This window comes from Prionailurus bengalensis, chromosome E4, assembly GCF_016509475.1.
Source record: "Prionailurus bengalensis isolate Pbe53 chromosome E4, Fcat_Pben_1.1_paternal_pri, whole genome shotgun sequence".
Taxonomy (NCBI): domain Eukaryota; kingdom Metazoa; phylum Chordata; class Mammalia; order Carnivora; family Felidae; genus Prionailurus; species Prionailurus bengalensis.
In genome coordinates this window covers 65698129-65716840 of record NC_057360.1, presented here as the reverse complement: position 1 = coordinate 65716840, position 18712 = coordinate 65698129, and the positions used below count along the sequence as shown (strand labels likewise).

The 18712-nt window shown below is 42.7% G+C and overlaps 1 protein-coding gene across 2 annotated transcripts; it reads right to left on the bottom strand.

The window, feature by feature from the left end:
- Window positions 1-10489: 10489 nt before the first annotated feature.
- LOC122476226 (olfactory receptor 10T2-like) lies at window positions 10490-16428 on the bottom strand. 2 transcript variants are annotated; one of them, XM_043568665.1, is made up of 3 exons: window positions 16399-16428; window positions 14398-14429; window positions 10490-11476 (listed from the first exon to the last, which is right to left on the bottom strand). In XM_043568665.1, exons 1-3 carry the CDS (start codon window positions 16426-16428, stop codon window positions 10540-10542), a joined length of 999 nt encoding a protein of 332 aa, XP_043424600.1. In that variant the 3' UTR covers window positions 10490-10539. The 2 variants fall into 2 exon arrangements, with proteins under 2 accessions (XP_043424600.1, XP_043424601.1); XM_043568666.1 differs by lacking the exons at window positions 14398-14429; window positions 16399-16428 and having other exon boundaries at window positions 10490-11484.
- Window positions 16429-18712: the final 2284 nt, after the last annotated feature.

Sequence of the window (18712 nt, the reverse complement as noted above, 5' to 3'; positions counted from 1 at the left end):
CACATATGAATATAAACTCAGGAATTTCTCCTTATGGATGTTTTATAATTATCAATAATGCACATCTTATACGCATTTTTAAATAACTGTGTATCTAGGTATTAAACTCAACTATTTATTGAGCTCCTAAAGACTGGAATACATTGTTCCATAATTCTCATGTTTTATGATGTCATGATTTCTATTATGTCCTAAGCACTGCAGATGTAAACATGAATGTGGGGCACACCTGGGTGGCTCAGTCAGTTAAGCGTCCGACTTCGGCTCAGGTCATGATCTCACGGTTCGCGAGTTTGAGCCCAGCGCCGGGCTCTGTGCTGACAGCTCAGAGCCTGGAGCCAGTTTCTGACTCTGTATCTCCATCTCTCTCTGCCCCTCTCCTGCTCACTCTCTCTCAAAAATAAATAAACATTAAAAAAATTTTTTTTTAATTTTTTTTTCAACGTTTATTTATTTTTGGGACAGAGAGAGACAGAGCATGAATGGGGGAGGGGCAGAGAGAGAGGGAGACACAGAATCGGAAACAGGCTCCAGACTCTGAGCCATCAGCCCAGAGCCTGACGCGGGGCTCAAACTCCCGAACCGCGAGATCGTGACCTGGCTGAAGTCGGACGCTTAACCGACTGCGCCACCCAGGCGCCCCCCCAAAATTTTTTTTTAATGTAAACATGAGTGAAGTCATTGTTCCTTTCTCTGGGGAGAGAGAATCGCACAGCAGGCATATTACAAGACAGATCATCATAAACATTATGAAAGACGTACAAGCAAAATGTCCTGAAAATAGTGAGGAAAAAACAAACAATTTCTGGAAGGCTTTGAAGAACAAACTGTATTTGAATATCACCTGTAAGCATTTTGATAAAAATATGGGCATTACTGGAATTACTCATGTAAACACTGTGATTGAGCTGAATGTTTCCCTTAATGTTGACTGGCCCTTTAGAATTTTTGAACAAACGTGTGCCATTCTGTTGTATAAACAGACACAGACTTCCTGTTTCCAAAGGAAATGCGTGTGTGTATCCAGGTCTGTGAAGCGAGAGACACTGCCTTTCTTCTGTTTCTGTACCATGAATTTCACCATGGGGTCACAAATGAAGCCCACCCAAAGTCTACTTCAGTTAGTTCCTTGGCGGACCGTCATCCCAATCATTAGTCAACAGTATTCCTTCTCACATTTCCAGGCAGAAAAAAATAGAACATAATTTGGGTAATAGTTTATCAACTAAAATTCAGAGCCATCTTTTAGCGATATAATACGAACTCACATTTGCACGTTCTCCATCTTCTTGAGTGCAAATAGTGTTTTATATATAATATAAATATACGCAGTCCTATTTGGTATTCATAAGGAACCCATGAGTAGATATTATTTTTAACATCTCCATTATAAATGATAAGCAAAGAGTTTGAGGAAACCTCTCAAGTTCACACAGCCAGTAGAACCAACACTAGGCTAGAGATCTGCTGATTGGCATAGGGGTATTGCACATGTGTGTGTGTGTGTGCACCCGCACATGGGCTGGTGAGAACAGCAGAGCAGTATTCTGTCACCCTCCTTCCATATGAAGGTACTTAAAGACAGGATTTCTGTTACCCTTTTGCTGTGGGCTCCAGTCCTGACCCCACCACATATTAGCTTTGAGACTTTGATGTGTCTGAATCAATTTACTCATCTTTTTATGGGGTTCACTCTGACAATCAGCCAACTTACCTTTCAAGGTTTCTCCAAACTGAGCGAGAAAATAGTGTTGCAGTGGCTAAGTATTATGCAGATATTTATTCTGTAATTATCATTTAGAATCAAAATGGGGCAGATGGTTTTGAGACCGTGACTTTGATAACTTTCTGGCCCACTCCGCCGGCATCAGAAAAGATGGTAAAGGTGGTTTCCCTTCACAGGAGAGGGAAAGATATGCTGCATTAACCCTGTCTCTTACCAGAGCATCTGCAGGAAGTCAGAGTCATAAATGTCATAGTCCCTGGGGATCTTGAAGCCCCCTATCAGCTGTCTCATCTGAGAGATGAAGGAATCGAGCTTCAGAGAATGCTGCGAAGTCCCCAAGACCAGAAGGCACCTGAGTGGCTGTGTTAGCAGCAGAAGAGAGGTCTTCTGCCTTTCAGAATGTGATTCTCACAGTGTTACGAAGCCTCCTCAACATGCTTATTATGTAGGTACTAACTTGCTCTTTGTGTATCTGTGTGTATAGGAGTTAGTTCCGTGTTCTGTTGCTGACCCACCTGGTCTCCGGGAACTTGTGCTGTAGTCCGTGTTTCTGACTGGCTCTGACTTTGTATTCCTGGGGGTTTCTGTGTCTTCATCTCTGTCAACCATCATTGTTTGCAGGACACTTACTAAGTTCTAGAACCTGTACCTAGACCCCACTTTATACAACCATTTCTGAAAAAGGTTATTACTGGAGATTTTGTATACATAAACACACACACACACACACACACGTGCACACATGTGCGCGTGCACCATGGATTGTTATTCAGCCTTAAAAAATGGAAATCCTGCCATTTGCAACAACATGGGCCTGGAGGACATTATGCGACGTGAAGTAAGCCAGTCACAACAGAGAAAAGCCTACTCTCAGGAGGGAGCTGAAGAGTCAAACTCCTAGAAACAGAGCAGAATGGAGATTCCCAGGGCCTGGGGGAGAAGTGGGGAGTGGTTGTTCAATAGGTATGGATTTCAGCCATAAAAGAGAAGTATGTTCTAGAGATCTCCTGTACAGCGTCGCTTCTGTACAGATACTACGGTATTCTGTGCTTAACATTTATGAAGAGGGTAGATCTCCTGTTAAGTGTTCCTGCTGTAAAGAACAGAGATTGTGTGATTAAAATATTGTTGAATGCCCTACTGAATTAAATCAGCACTGAGGCAGTGTCTGTGTAAATCTAAGAAACACCAGTGAGTCAGTCGATTTAGAATATCTATAAAATGTACATGCATAGCTTTACAGAAATTCATTTTAAGGCTTGAATCATCCTGGTTAACATTATTTGGAGTTCACATCCTTCCTTGCGACAGTGTCTGTTTCCATTGGCACTGCACCAGCGTGGGTCCATCGCCCTTCTCTGTGTCTTACCTGAGATGTAAAACCATGGGTCCCACTTACTCTCACTTCCTGTCCATTGTCCGGTTTCTCAGCGTGATGGGTGTTCTGTCCAAGAGGATGTCTGTTATTCGTTGATGGGCTCCCGTCTGCCTTCCCTCTTCCTGAGAGGAAGAGAGGCACAGAGCCTGCCAGCGACAGAACCCAAGCAAAGTGGAGAAAGAGGAAAGGTCAAAATGGGGCCGAGGTTACTGATCTCTACTCAGGGGCAGGGATGGGAAGATGGTCTGGGGACTTAGACCCCGACCAAATGTAACCAGTTTCCTCCCATTTGTGCCACTTGACCAAAGTCCACAGCCCACATCGAACGGTGGCCACTGAAGAGTTGGCACTTTCATTGTATTTATTGGCAGCGGGTTGCTCTTCACTGGGTCTCCTGACGCCAGAGTCGTTGTCATGGCGACGTTGCACTGGGTTCAATTAACGGATGAGTTGATTGTGGAAAATAGAGGCAAGTCACTAAATGCCAAATTGCTCAAAATTGGGGCCAGGCATTAGGGCTTGGGGAACAGGAGGCTCCCGGCCACTCACAGATGCAGCACGCAGCAATTTTAGAAAATTTGGCTAATTTTAAGTTGATTTCTCCATTTTACACATTACTGAAAGGGCAAAGGGGAAATTTATGCAGAGAATCCATGATGATAGGTACATTATAAAACATGTTTGTTTTGCCTAAAATGTGCTTTTGTACTTAAAATTAGGGAAGCCTTTTCCTGTCAGGCTGAGAGGGTGGATTGAGCAATGTTGCTTTTTATAGTGAAGGCCCCGGTGGGAGTGAGCTGAGAGGAGATGCGTTTCACCCCTCCAACCACGTTCCTATTTCCTGCCTCTCTCCTCCATAACCCAGAAACTGATATAGCGCACTGTTGTACGTAGGGGATATTGAAGCAATATGTGCTGAGTGTTGGGTGAATCGATGGTCACAGAAAGTGCCACCCCAATGGCACAACGACTTCTCCGTTTACACAAAAATACCTAGAAGTATTTTCTGATCTCCCAAATCTCTGGTTTCCCCCAGCTTTGTGGCCATGCTGGGAATGAGGGTGAGTTCAGCCTCACTTTCCAACCACATGTGCATGGATGTTGGAAACCCCAAACAATGACACGGCACAGAGCAGGACCCATCGAGTATCTGGTAGATGAGGAAATAAGGATACGGAGGACAACAGGGAGGGCAAGAAATAGCTGGGAACAAGAAATAATGCCCAGGAAGAAGTAGGAAGTAAGAAAAGTGGAATTCAGTATCTCTGAATTTGAATGCTGAGCTGTTTTGGTTATCGATGCCTACTGTTCACTTCCATGACTTTGAAGAAACTACTTTATCAACGTATTATTGACATGTGAAAAGCTGTATATGTTTAATGTGGACACCTCAATGAGTTTGGGGGTAAGTACCCACCCGTGAAACCATCACCACCACCAAGGCGGTAGACCTTCAGCTCCCGAATTTCCTCCCGTCACTATTATTATCGTCGTCGTCGTCGTCATCATCATTTTGTGGTAAAACAGCTAACATAAGGTCTAACCTCTTAGCCAGCTTTAAGTATCAATATAGTATTGTGAGTTGTAGCACTGTGTGGCATGGTAGACATCCAGAACTCATCTTGCATCACTGAACTTCTGTACCCTTTGGGCAACATCTCCACTTTTCCTCCTTCCCCAGCCCCTGGCTACCATCCGTTTGCTCTCTACTCTCTTCTTTGAGTTTGACTACTTTAGGCTCCCTTATAAGGAAATTATACGGCATTTGTCCTTCTGTGACTGGTTGATTTCACTTACCATAATGTCCTCTAGGCCCATCTGGGTTGTTGCAAATGACAGGATTTCCTTCCTTTTTAAGGCTGAATAATATTCCATTGTACATATATGCTCTATTTGCTTTATCCATTCATCCTTCCATGTGGACCTTTAGTTTTCATATCTTGATTCTTATGAATAGAGCTGCAATGAATATGGGAGTGCAGTATCTCTTTGATATCCCGAGTTTGATTCCTTTGGATAAATACTCAGAAGCGGGATTGCTGGACCATATGATTGCTCTGTTTTTAATTTTTTGAGGAACCTCTATTCTGTTTTTGCAATGGCTATACCAAGTACCATCCTGCCAACAGTGTACCAGAGTTCCTTTTTCTCCACATCCTTGCCAGTACTTATCTTTTGTCTTTTTGGTAAAATTCATTCTTTTAGACATTTAGTTTAGGTGTGAGGTGATATCTCATCATGCTTTTAATTTGCATTTCCCTGATGATTAGTAATGTTGAGCAATTTTTCATACACCTATTGGCTTTTTTGTGTATCTTCAAAATGGGAAAAGGATAGTCTCTTCAAAAAATGGTGTTAAGAGGGGCCCCTGGGTGGCTCTGTCGGTTAAGCATCTAACTCTTGACTTTGGCTCAGGTCATGATTTCACGGTTCATGGGTTTGAGCCCCATGTTGGGCTCCACACTGATGGCGCCGAGCCTGCTTGGGATTCTTTCTCTCCTTTCTCTGCCCGCCTCCTCCAAATAAATAAATAAACTTAAAAAATGGTGTTGAGGGGCACCTGGGTGGCTCAGTCGGTTGAGCGTCCGACTTCGGCTCAGGTCACTGTCTCGCAGTCTGTGAGTTCAAGCCCCGCGTCGGGCTTTGGGCTGATGGCTCAGAGCCTGGAGCCTGCTTCCGATTCTGTGTCTCCCTCTCTCTCTGCCCCTCCCCTGTTCATGCTCTGTCTCTCTCTGTCTCAAAAATAAATAAACGTTAAAAAAAATGGTGTTGAGAAAAACTGGCTATCTATATATGAAAGAATGAAATTGAACCCATATATAACACCACACACATCGACCAACTCAAAATGGATTCAAAACGTAAACATAAAACCTGAAACTCTGAACTTCTCAAAGAAAACGGGGAGAATATTATCTTGGTATTGATCTTGGCAATAATTTTTTGGGTATGACACCAAAAGCACAAGCAGCAAAAACAAAAATCAGATATATCAAACTAAAAAGCTTCTGCACAGCAAAGAAACAATCCACAGCACCAAAGGGCGATTTACAGACTAGGAGAAAATTTTTGCAAACAATGTATCTGATAAGCGATTAATCAAAATGCATAAAGAACTCATACAACTCAAAAGCAAAACACCAAAAGCCAAATAACTTCATTAAAAAATGGGTCAAGGACCTGAATAGACATTTCTCCAGACAAGATATTTTAATGGCCACTGTTACTGCCTTTAGTTTTTCAAATTTTGGCCTCACTTTCATTCATTTGCTTCATTTTAAAGTTCCTGTGGGGAACTATGAGCTGGAGGTGTCGGGAGACTTGAGTTTAGGCTAAAAATGAAGCCACGTCTGAAGAAGCAGAGCTCTGAGACACATCTTGAAGACAGTTTGAGGACGACCTTCTGGAACTCTGCACCAGCCTGTGCCCGAAAGCATTGCGACACTGGACTTTTCAACTTACCTGAGCCAATAGGTTTATTTTTCATTAATATTAGTTTGAGTTGGATTACTTTTTATTTATAACCCAAAGATCTTAAATTATAAGACCTTGTCACATTCCCAGATGGAGTTGAGATGACTTAAGTATGTGCTATTAAGGCAGGCATAGCTATATTAACATATAAGAAATTGGGGCAAAAATAAAATAATAACACATTAATAAAGTGAATTGGCGAGAGGGAGTCATTAAGGACTCATCTGAAAGGAGGGCACAGAAATGTATACACTGAGGCCACATATATGTATTAAGTTTGGTTTCAGAATTAAGCACCAAAGTTCACACTGGGTCATTCAAGAGATGATGAAAATAATTAAGCATCATGTTATTCACAGACATGAAACACATGAGCCCTGTGGTTTCCAACATGGAGGTACTGATCGTATTAACAAAGCCATAATTAATTACTGGACATCTAAGCAGAATGGAAGAAGGTCTTTAAAACAATGCGAACATATCACACCTGAAACCTCAGAGTTGGAGCCTAAATGAAAAACGGAACTGTATTTTCTTCGTCTCAGCCCACCTGGGTCATGAGTCTGGACTAAGACTGTCCAGACCCTCACCTGTGCAGTTCACACTCAACTACCTATTCAGGGCCTGGGAGTGAGGGACGACAAAAGGAAACATCCCCGCCCACTTCCTGTCTCTCTTGACCCTGCCATACCTCTCACCCCGCTTCACCCCTTTCGCTCATCCCGTTCACCCTCTCCCACCCACAAGATCATAAATATATTTTTAAATATAAATATATTTTTAAATATTCATATATTTTAAATATAAATATATTTTTAAATATTCTAGAAAATGTACTGCTTAACCTTAAACACTTACTTCTAATATGCATGTGGAATTGACTTTGTGTACGATACGCGACACAGTTAGATTCTCTTTTTCTGTGGCTATCCACCGATCCTGCACTATTTTTGCAAAGATCATCTTTCATTCCAGATATGAGAGGATGCACTTGAACTTTTGCCATATCACCTTTGCCATCATAGGATGAATATATAGATATTGGCTTATTTCTGAGTGATCTTTTCTCTTCCATTGTTCAAGGCACGTGTTTTTGCACCAGCGTTAGACTATCTTTATCATTGCAACATTATTATATAGGTTTGTTCATTGGAAATGTAAGTTTTCTAGACCAGTGCTTTTTAACGATTGCTTCGACTTTTTGTTCTTTTGCATTTCTGTATTTCATATTCCTAGATATAGGGATTTTCTTTTCCGCTGATTCAGAGAAATACAATTAATATTTTTTTGTATGATTGACTTTGTAGCAGGTAACCTTGTAAATAGGTTCATTGATTAATTCTCATTTTCATCTGTATATACTTATGTAATTTCTATGTTCCTAAGGATATTTTCGATGCACACTTTAATTTCTTCCTTTCAAACTACTATTATTTTATTTGTTTCCCTTACACTAGGAAAGACCTCCAGTACAGTATTGAATAGAAGTAGAGAGAGTGGACATTGTTGTTTTATTTGTGAAATCAAAGGCACATTTCCTCCTCTTTCATCATTAAAAATGAAATTTGCTATCAATTTTTAAACATACTCTATCAGATCAAGAAAGTCTGTTTTTAGCTTTATATATTTTTATTTATAATTGCGTGTTAAATGTTATTGAATTTTTCTGCATCTATCCAATTGTATCATAAATATGCAAATCATATTTTAAAATAAATTATATATAGAATTGCCTTGACAAACACAAAAAATTACATATATACAATTTATATCCTGTATCTACTCCTATCTGTTCTATATACCTATCTAATTTAATCAATAAATCTGCCATTCTGTTGGTCCTTTTTTGGTATGAATGTAGTCATTTTGAAATGTAAAGTATGTTAAGTCAAGCAACCTTTGGATAAACCCCATTTGTTCATATAATTGGGTTCAATATGGCTGCCTTAATTTAATCTGCAAAGTCCTTCCTAATAGGATTCCGTTTCTGCCTTCTTTTTGTCACCTCGGTCTGTCACCTTGGAGGTCTATTTCTGGCACACAGAACACATACATGTACTCATCTACGCTATACAATCCTTCTCTGAGTCTGTGCACCTGCCCAAAACACTCGCTGCCACTCTTCACTTCCTTAGTTTTTACTTATTTTTCAGGCCTCAATTTCAATAGTACTTACTCCAAGATTGAGTTAGATCTTATTATTATTTGTATTTTTATTTCTCCAAGATTGAGTTAGATCTTCACACATATGCAGCCACTGCGTCCCAAGAAATTATCACACCACGCTGTAATTCTCTTTTTTTTTTTGTCTACAATGTTTCTCACCTCTCTGTCTTGATTACCCTCACTGTGCCTATTGAGTGGCAGATGCCAAATAATTCATTGTTTGATAAATGAATGAAAGTAGAAAACACATTCTGAGTCGAGAGTATATAATGAATCTTTATTCAGTATCTCATTAAATCAATAGTAAAGGTACTACTGAAGATCCAGAAAAAAATCCATTCAGTGATGCGATTATTTATATTTACAGGTAAATTAGAAGACCTCAACGACCTGCCTCTTACTATTGTTTATTAATTGAATAAACATTTTTGAAAGCCTAGTGTGTGCTCAAGTGAAAGGCTGAGAAATGAAAATTTGTGAAATTATTAAATAAAATTCACTTGTTTTATTGAAACTCGCCTTCAACCAAAACCACAGTAAATTCAGTGGAATATGTATGAGGTACTGAAACAGGTGACTGAAAGTTGGTCACTTCCTATAATAGGACATGAAGGAAAGAAGGGTGCACCTCATTCTTTGCCCACAACACCTTACTGCTTTGCACACAGTAGCAGGTGCATCAACAGAGCTTTCATTTCATTAAAAAATTTTTTTAAATGTTTCTTCATTTTTGAGAGACAAAGACAGAGACAGAGCACGAGTGGGGAAGGGGCAGAGAGAGAGAGAGAGAGAGGGAGACACAGAACCCAAAGCAGGCTCCAGGCTCCGAGCTGTCAGCACAGAGCCCGACGCGGGGCTTGAACTCACGAGTCGTGAGACCGTGACCTGACCTGACCCGAAGTGGACACTCAACCGACTGAGCCACCCAGGTGCCCCAACAGAGCTTTTGAGTGTTCAACTTAAATTCCCACTGTATCTGACATTTAGTACAATCATCGTTTATGGAAGTAAGAAAGGAAAAGGAAGGGGAGGTGAAAGGGAAGGAAAAATGTGAATACCCATGCCTTCTATCAGACAAGCATGGGATTGCTTTGCATTTTTAATTTATTGAGTTCTTAAAATGCCCCACTGAAGAGGTGCTAGGAGTCTCATGTTACCCAGGGGATAACTGACCGTAAGAGAGGTTAAACCTGCCTCAGGGCATTTAGCTGGAAAATTATCCAAATCAAGATTCAAATCCAGGATTTTGTGAGTCCAAAGGCTGTGTTTTCTACTCTACCATCGGTCTTTTAGAACTTGAATTCCTTTCTCATTTATCTATAAGTGAATTCATTTCTTTTTACCTATAAGTTTTTCTTTGTAAACCCCAAAATATATAGAAAAGCATCCAGAAACTTAAAAGACCTTTGCCACTGGTTCCTTCAGTGGGAGGAGAATATCACAAGGCTGGGCATTCTCAGAAGGATAATGTATCATTTGTCGTGAAAGCCAAGAAAACTGACATTTCCAGTGCACAAAAATTGCATGACTTGAGTGCATAAGAGTTTCCATATTCACATAACTTTCTGGGGACTGATTGGCATAACCTCCACAGTGGATAGAGGCTAACCATGAAGAAGGACTTTCCAATAAAGAATCAAGGTACCTTGAAGTCCTCATTTCTTCCTTTTGTTTGTTTTTTGGTTTATCTGTTCCTGTTTTGTTTTGTTTGACCAAGGAGAGTGACGGATCTGTTTATGAAGTTAAATTTCTATCCAGGACACTTTCACGAATATAACTTTCCTGATTTACCAACTCATACAGTTTTGGGAAATGAGTACCTGCTGAGAACTTTACTCAGAGACGTCTTTACTTCCTTATTTCTCAGTGCGTACACAAGAGGATTGAGCAGTGGGGTGATCACAGTGTAGGTCACTGCCACGAGCCGGTCCTTATCTGAGGAGTACAGGGACGTGGGCCTCAGGTAGATAAAGGAGGCGCAGCCGTAGTGGACGACGACCACCGTGAGGTGGGAGGCGCAGGTGGCAAAGGTCTTCTTCCGGCCCTCAGCCGAGGCCATCTTGAGGATGGTGGAGACGATCAGGACGTAGGAGATGAAGATCAGCACAGAGGGAACCAGCAACACCAGAATACTGAGGAAGAAGATGACCATCTCCTTTAGGTTGGTGTCCGTGCAGCCTAGTTTTATGACCGGGGAAATGTCACAGAAAAAGTGGTTGATCCGATGGGAGGCACAGAAAGGCACGCTAAACACCAAGGCATTGACCACCGCAGAGATGAGGAAGCCACAGAAGCCAGAGGCGAGGACCAGCTGAACGCAGGTGGCTCGGCCGACAACCAGTGCGTAGTTGAGAGGGTTGCAGATGGCAACGTAGCGATCATAGCCCATGACAGCAATTAGAAAACAGTTGGTACAGGCAAAGCCCACGAAGAAGTAGAGCTGAGCAGCACATCCAGAGAAAGAAATAGTCTGGCTTGCGGAAAGCAGGTTGGTCAGCATTTTTGGTACAATGACCAAGGTGTAGCAGGTTTCAGAGCAGGAGAGGACAAAGAGAAAGAAGTACACTGGGGTGTGCAGAGTCCTGTCCAGACGAATGACGATCATGATGGTGGCATTGGCCATCAGAGTGGTCAGGTAAACCAGGAGGAAGACGAAGAAGAGAAGGATCTGCAGATTCCCCTGATTTGAGAAGCCTACGAGGATGAACTCAGTGGTCATGCTCTGGTTCTGTCTCTTCATTGGTCAGTGGGAATCTGATCCAGACGTCCTGAAATTGCGAACAAAGAATTCAACAAAAGAGAAATGCCCCCAAAGAGATGATGCGTTTCTGCACAAAGCTGAAAACACTAGTATGGAAAAACGAGTAACAAACCCTAATCACACTGATCATGGGGTCAGGGAAAGCAGGAGGTGTGAGGAGAAGTGACATAAGATGTCCCACTTCCAGGACATCTGACGGTTCACACACAGCGTGTTAAATCAAGAGGTGATGATTGAGAGCTCATCTCACCTGATCCTGTCATTTTATGGAAGAAGAAATCGAGGCTCGAAAAGATGAAGCCATTTACTTAACCCACATGAGAGCAATAGCCCTCGAAAAAATCACTTACCTGAAGAATCATCTTATGAGAATCTGATTCAGAAAAAAACCAAAAACCAATGAAAACAGTTCTGTCCAGGCCCTCAGATGTTTAGCTCAAATACTGTTTGCTTGCATGCGATATTTCTCATTTATTTAGAAGTGTGGAGATTTATTGATGATAAATAATCAACTGTGAAACCTTTGGGATGGGCTTAGAATGATCCCACATACTGGTGTTTTCCTTGTCATGAGTGCATAGGAATTTGGGATTAAGAGCCTAAGTATACAGCTCATACTCTGCACAGAGGGTGATGAAGCCTCTATTCCTCCAGCACTGCCTTGGTCTCTATTGCCTCCAGCATGTTCTAAGAACAGCTGTCACCATCATTTGGGGGTAGACCTGTCGTTCGATCTAAGAGCACATAGTACTGAAACGTGAGACAACCAGACAGACAATCTTTATGTCAGAGAAAGCTCAGGGGGCACCTGGGTGGGGGCTCAGTCAGTTGAACATCTGCCTCTTGATTTCAGCTCAGATCGTGATCACAGGGTTGTGGGATCGAGCCCTGAGTTGGGCTCTGTGTTGAGCGTGGAGCCTCCTTAAGATTTTCTCTCTCTCTCCCACTGCCCCTCTCCTCCACTTGCACACTCTCCCTCTGTAAAAACATAAAATAAATTAAAAAAAAAAAAGCTCGGGCACCTCCTTGGTCAATTTGCACGCAATTCTGTGAATGTTTCGTGGAAATCTGGGAAGTATGTCCTGTCACTACAGTCAAGGTCCAGTTGTAAGAAGCCCACAGCTACAGTGCAGGCTGCTCTCTCGCTAAGCGCCTTAATTGTCGAGAACCTCCGGATTCATAGATGAACCAGATATTCCTCCTTGACTCAGCCACCTGTGGGTCTGGATGTGTCCTCCGCAGACACTTGCAAGGGGCTTAATCGGTTTTCATCAAGGATAGCCCTTTAGTTACTTCAGCAGAGCCATCATAATCCTCTTCCGGGTCTTATTATTCTCTTGACTAACACTCCTAGTTCTCTCAATTATTTCTCCTGACGTTGTTTCTGGAATTCTCTGTCTGGATCGTCATCTCAGGTGCTTTGGTCCTGACCATTAGATCACACTTCTGGCCTCAACTGTAAGACAAGCTGGCTGGTCCACGGCCATCACACGTCACTAACTTCTGTCCCTCCGTCTTTACAAATAACATCACATTTCCTTTCCCACCGTCCTTTATCCCCCGCAGTCAATATTTAGCCCGGCCGCTCATCCCCTGCTTCATATTTATCTCCTGAAAGGCTTCTCTGAGTGGCTATGAAGGCTTCGATCACCGTGCACGTCTACATCTCTGTCAGTTGTTCTGGGACCATTGGTTGGAACAGAAGCAAAGAGACATGGGGGCTAGGCCGTGAGGCTGAGACCATGGCTCTGACACCGACCGGCTTTGTGACTCTGCGGAAATCCGTCTTCGTGCCTCGGGCTTCCATCTGAAATGGCAGTGATAAGGGCAGAAACCGTTACGTGAGCACCAAACGGTCACAATCAATTCCCTGACTCATAGTGGATATTGAGGACGTGTCCGCTCTATCTAATCCACCTGCCTTACGTGACAAGTCAGGAAGCTGAAGCCCGTAGAGGCACCATGTGAAGATCTAGGTGGCTTCGCAGCAGAAATGAGACTGGGTGTCACACATCGTGAGCTCCCCCGTCCAGGGCTCTGTCCCGTCATTAACCTGGGTCCTGTGTTTGCCATCTCCTCTGTGCTGTGTGCCTACGTACCGGTGGCTGAGGAGACAGATCAGCGTGTTCCTGACTCTGTGCGGCCCCGTAAGGCAGCCTGCCCCCCACCCCCTCCCGCCTCTTGTTCTGCCACCCTTACGGTGCCCCCGATGCTTTCCATCAGCTCAAGTGTAGACCTGGCCTGTCGTCCAGGATGTCTCCTCCTACATCTTGGTTTCAGTCTGTTTTGGAAAGCTTGCTGGTTTACATTCGTAATGCTTCCCTCCCTCTGCTCTCTCCACGTTCAGGTGGCAGGACCCGTTCCCCGGCCCGTTTTGTCTTCGTCCCTGTATCTCCCCCCTGGACCCCGATGCTCTGACCCGCTTCGCCCGTGCATGGCGTCCACCAGCTACACTGCCTCTGAGTCTTTCTTTGGCGTCCAGGACGTTTGTCGCGTGACTGACGGACGATGCCGCTCAGAGGAAAGGCTGGTGCTGCAGCCCCAATGCAAGAGAGACACTTACATTTAGAGGCAGGGTTCCTGCCCAATCCCGGGTTCTCTTCTAGACCCTGGCAACGTATAAAGGGAGAGACGAATAGGTAAACTGTAAACACATCCCGCAGAATTTTTTTCCCCCCAGAACTGATTGCGGGAAGTCCGGGGCTATAAGCCTTTAAAAAGGAAAGACAGCTTTGTGAGCCGGATGGGCGGGAGCCAAGCGGACAGCCTTGACTTCACCAGCTCTGTGTGCCTGATGGCAGACACCCCAGTGAAATCCCTGGGTCTTAGAAAGGTAGAGCAGGTACTCTAGGGGGTGAGGCCTCGGGGGGAGGTAGTTTGGGGAACGTGGGCATTAAAACCTTGAGAAAAAAATAAAATACATTCTGTGCTTGACTTGATCTGTGTAAAGGATGGAGAGCTCTGAATCTTATGATTTTTTCCCCCCCATAGGTCATTCATTTTGGCTCAAGGTTCCACTTGCTGAATGAAGTAATGAACTGTAACTCTCTTAATCACTGGCCTTGTAGAGTCTAGATAGAGATGAACTGCTTTAAGGGGTTACATAAATGCCATCCTTGACAAATCTCACATGGTTTCTTCCTCCTTCAAGGATGCTGGTTGAACAAACCAGATAATTGTTCCTGTATCTCTGCTGCTTCAGTGCATCTCAGCTACGCCTGCAACCCAAAGGGGCGGAAATTCTAACCTTTGCGACACTTCTCTGCTAGATCAATCTTTTCAAATACATGCGTAAATGCAGGCATCCTTTTATGCATCCATCAGTTCGTTGCTTTAATCCTTATGCATTGAGTACTGATGTCGTTCCAGGCACTCTGGTGATTGTGTCCATTGTTCCGGTGGGGAGGGCTTCACAAAGTAGGGAATGGTGGAGTCCACGATGGTGGTGGTTTACAGGCCGCCTATCGCGGGATTGTACCCAGGATCCTCTGAATGAGGACTCTTTGGGGTAGGTGCTGGGACTCTTGAAATTGGCTCCAGGGATCTCTATCATTCTTAAGTTTAGTGCTACAGCTCTGTGTCTGAAAAGAGGTTGGTGTTTAGAAGGGCGGATGTAGAAGTGAGGCAAAGAGGGCTAAGCCTGAGGTGCTCTCAGGACACTGCACTGGATCCTTACTCATGCTTGGGGTCTCCAACTCCTCACGTTCCTCTTCCGCGTCTCTCCCTGACAACACATCTCTTTCTGAAGGGCTCAGGATTTTTGTGCTATTTAAGGAGGGAAGAAATCATGGATTTCTCTCTCATGTTTTAGTTTTTAATTCTGAGAAATATGAGGTTCTCATTGATAGATGTGTGCTATGGGTTAATACAAATGAGAAGGGTGCCTGGGTGGCTCAGTCGATTGAGCGTCGGACTTCAGCTCAGGTCATGATTTTGTGGTTCATGGGTTCGAGCCCCACAACGGGCTCACTGCTGTCCACACAGAGACGGCTCCAGATTCTCTGTCCCCCTCTCCCTGCTTGCACTCTCTCTCAAAATTAAATAAACATGAAAAAAGAAAGAAAGAAATCGGGCTAATACAAATAAGAGTCTTGTTGGTGTTAATCTGAATTTTGAGGAGGAGAACACACATACTTAAGAGGAAGAATTGTTTTGGGAGGCCTGGGTGGCTCAGTCGGTTGAGCGGCTGGCTTTGGCTCAGGTCATGATCTCACAGTCTGTGAGTTCAAGCCCTGCGTCGGGCTCTGTGCAGACCGCTCAGAGCCTGGAGCCTGTTTCAGATTCTGTGTCTCCCTCTCTCTGCCCCTCCCCCGTTCATGCTCTGTCTCTCTCTGTCTCAAAAATAAATAAACGTTAAAAAAAAACTTTTTTAAAAATAAAAAAAAAAGGAAGAATTGTTTTGGGGGGCCTGGGTGGCTCAGTCGGTTGAGCGTCCAACTTTGGCTCAGGTCATGATCTCACGGTTCGTGAGTTCAAGCCCCGCCTCAGGCTCTGTGCGGACAGCTCGAAGCCTGGAGCCTGCTGCGGATTCTGCGTCTCCCTCTCTCTCTCTGCCCCTCCCCAGCTTGCACTCTGTCTCTCCCTCTCTCAAAAATAAATAAACATTAAACAAAAATTTATAAAAGGTAAGAATTGTTTAAATTCATAGGTCATTTTAGAGAGAGAGGGGTGAAGGACTGTACCAGCAAGGCTTTCTTTCCACTAATTTCCATACTGCAGCTCCGATATTATGAGCATCTTTCTGCGCATCTACTAGGCACGCATCGGTATCCATTCACCAGTGCATTTAGCTCAATAATGAGCTCATCGGTTGAGACCATATTATGTGCATTTACTGAAGGAACCCAAGGAGAGCACGGTGGTCCTGCTGAGCTGACGAGTGTAAATTGAAGCAAAGTAAGAAAAGACGAGGAGGTCAAGCATCTGTCCTCTGAAGGGAGGATACCAGAGAGATGGGCCAGTTTAGGGCAAGTGTAGTCACCCCCTGTCACCCTACAGGGTTATTGCAGTAGGGCCGACTCTCTTCCCCATGCTGTGCTTTTCATCCTTGTGACTTACTTATTTCATAACTGGAAGCTTGAATCTCTTAATCCGTTTCACTTATTTCACCCCTCCCTCACCCCCTCCCCTCTGGCAGCCTCCAGTTTGTTCTCTGTATGTATGAGTCTGTTTCCGTTTCTTTTTGTTTGTTTGTTTGTTTGTTTTGTATTGTTTTTGGATTCCAGATACTAAATAATTAAAAAATTTAAAATATCATACATGATGAACACAATTTAGAAACAGAGGACCCAGATACCAAGAAAAGCTACTGAGCAACACTGACCATGTGATATTGGCATAAGACTGAACACTTGAATCAATGGAACGGACGCAAGCTGTGGAAATGGCACCATGCACATATGCCCAACTGATTTTCGGCAAAGATGCTAAGGTTTTTTCAATGAAGAAAAGATAGTCTTTTCAATGCACTGTGATGGAAATATTGAATGTACATATTAAAAAATACAAACCTTGACCTTTACCAAAAGTCATACACAATTTAACCTACAAATATCAAAGCTATGCAAATTTGGGGGGAAAAACTCAGAAATTCTGCAACTTTGAGTAGACAAATAATTAGATCGACAGAAGATAGAAAACATGAATCATGAAAGGAAAAAAAAGTGATGAATTGAACTACACCTACATTAAAAATGTTGCTATTCCAAAATTAGATAATGTTGATGGTTGCAAAACTCTGATTATATGGTCAACTACTGAGATGTGTACTTTAAAGCTGTAAATAAAATGGCTTGCAAATTATAGTTCTTTTTTATATTATTTAAAATTTTTTTATTGTTTTTTAATTTATTTTTTGAGAGAGAGACAGAGAGGAAACTGGGGGGTGGGGGCCGAGACGGAGAGGGAGACACAGAATCCAAAGCAGGCTCCAGTCTCTGAGCTAGTAGCACAGAGCCTGACGCGGGGCTCGAACTCACAAACTGTGAGATCATGACCTGAGCTGAAGTCAGAGGCTTAACCGATTGAGCCACCCAGGCGCCTCTACAAATTACATTTCATTAAGACTAGTATGGCAAAGGCATAATCAATGAAATTAAAAGATAAACCACATAGTAGGAGAACATATTTGCAAAATTCATATCTAATAATAGACTCTTATCCAGAATACAAACGTATCTCTTACAGAAGAAAAAATAGAAAGGCAGACCAATTAATGAAAATTCAGTCAAAGCTTTGAACACGTACTTGGTTCACAAGAAATTACAAATAGCCAGAAGCACATGAAAAACTGCCCAGCACACTTAATCTTCAAGTACATGCATAATCAAGGTACCGTGAAATGTCACTACCCTTGTGGGCTGTTGAAAAGATGAACAGTAGAAGAAGCAGACAGGATGTGAGGGTGCTGGAGCCCTCCTGCCTTGCTGGTAGAAATTAGTCACCATACAGCCTTTCTGGAAACCAGTTTGACACTTTATAAATGGTTAGATTTACCTCTACCAGCTGGCACAGCCATCCCCCTCGTAGATACTTACCAAAGATAAATGAACATGTATGTCTGCATAATGAATTGGAGACTCATTTCATAAGAGTTTTACTCCGATTAGCCTCAAACTGGAAATAAGCCAAATGTCCTCCAACAGTTCAACAAATGAATAAATTGTGGTGTGTTTGTAAATGGAATGCTGTTAAGCAATAAACAGAAAACGGATAAATGCAACAAAATAAGTGAGTCTCAAAACCCTTACGCTCAGTGAAAGGTAGAAGACACAAAAATGAACATGCTATTTGATTTCATTTTTATGAAATTATGGAAAAGATCAAACCATATCAATAAAAACAAGTTTAGTGTTTCTCTACAGGCGTGGGTTGAGTGGAATTGACCATAAACAGATGGGAAGGAACTTTTGGGGGTTGTAGAAATGTTTTATATCTTGATGGGGTGGTTATTGCTTGGGTATATGCATCTTTCAAAACTCACCAAACTGTACATTTAAATTGGAAACATTTTATGGCATATAAAGGAATCTCTGTAAGGTTAGTTTTCAATGGCAGAAAATATTTTAATAAAAATTAAAAAACTAGTTGGAACCCTTTTAATTCAAAGTCGAAATGTAATTTGTGAACCACGTAGTCTTACAAATCCATAAAGACCAAAAGCAAAAGAAAAATAAGAAAGTGTTATAAGTAGAAAAATTCCAAAAGT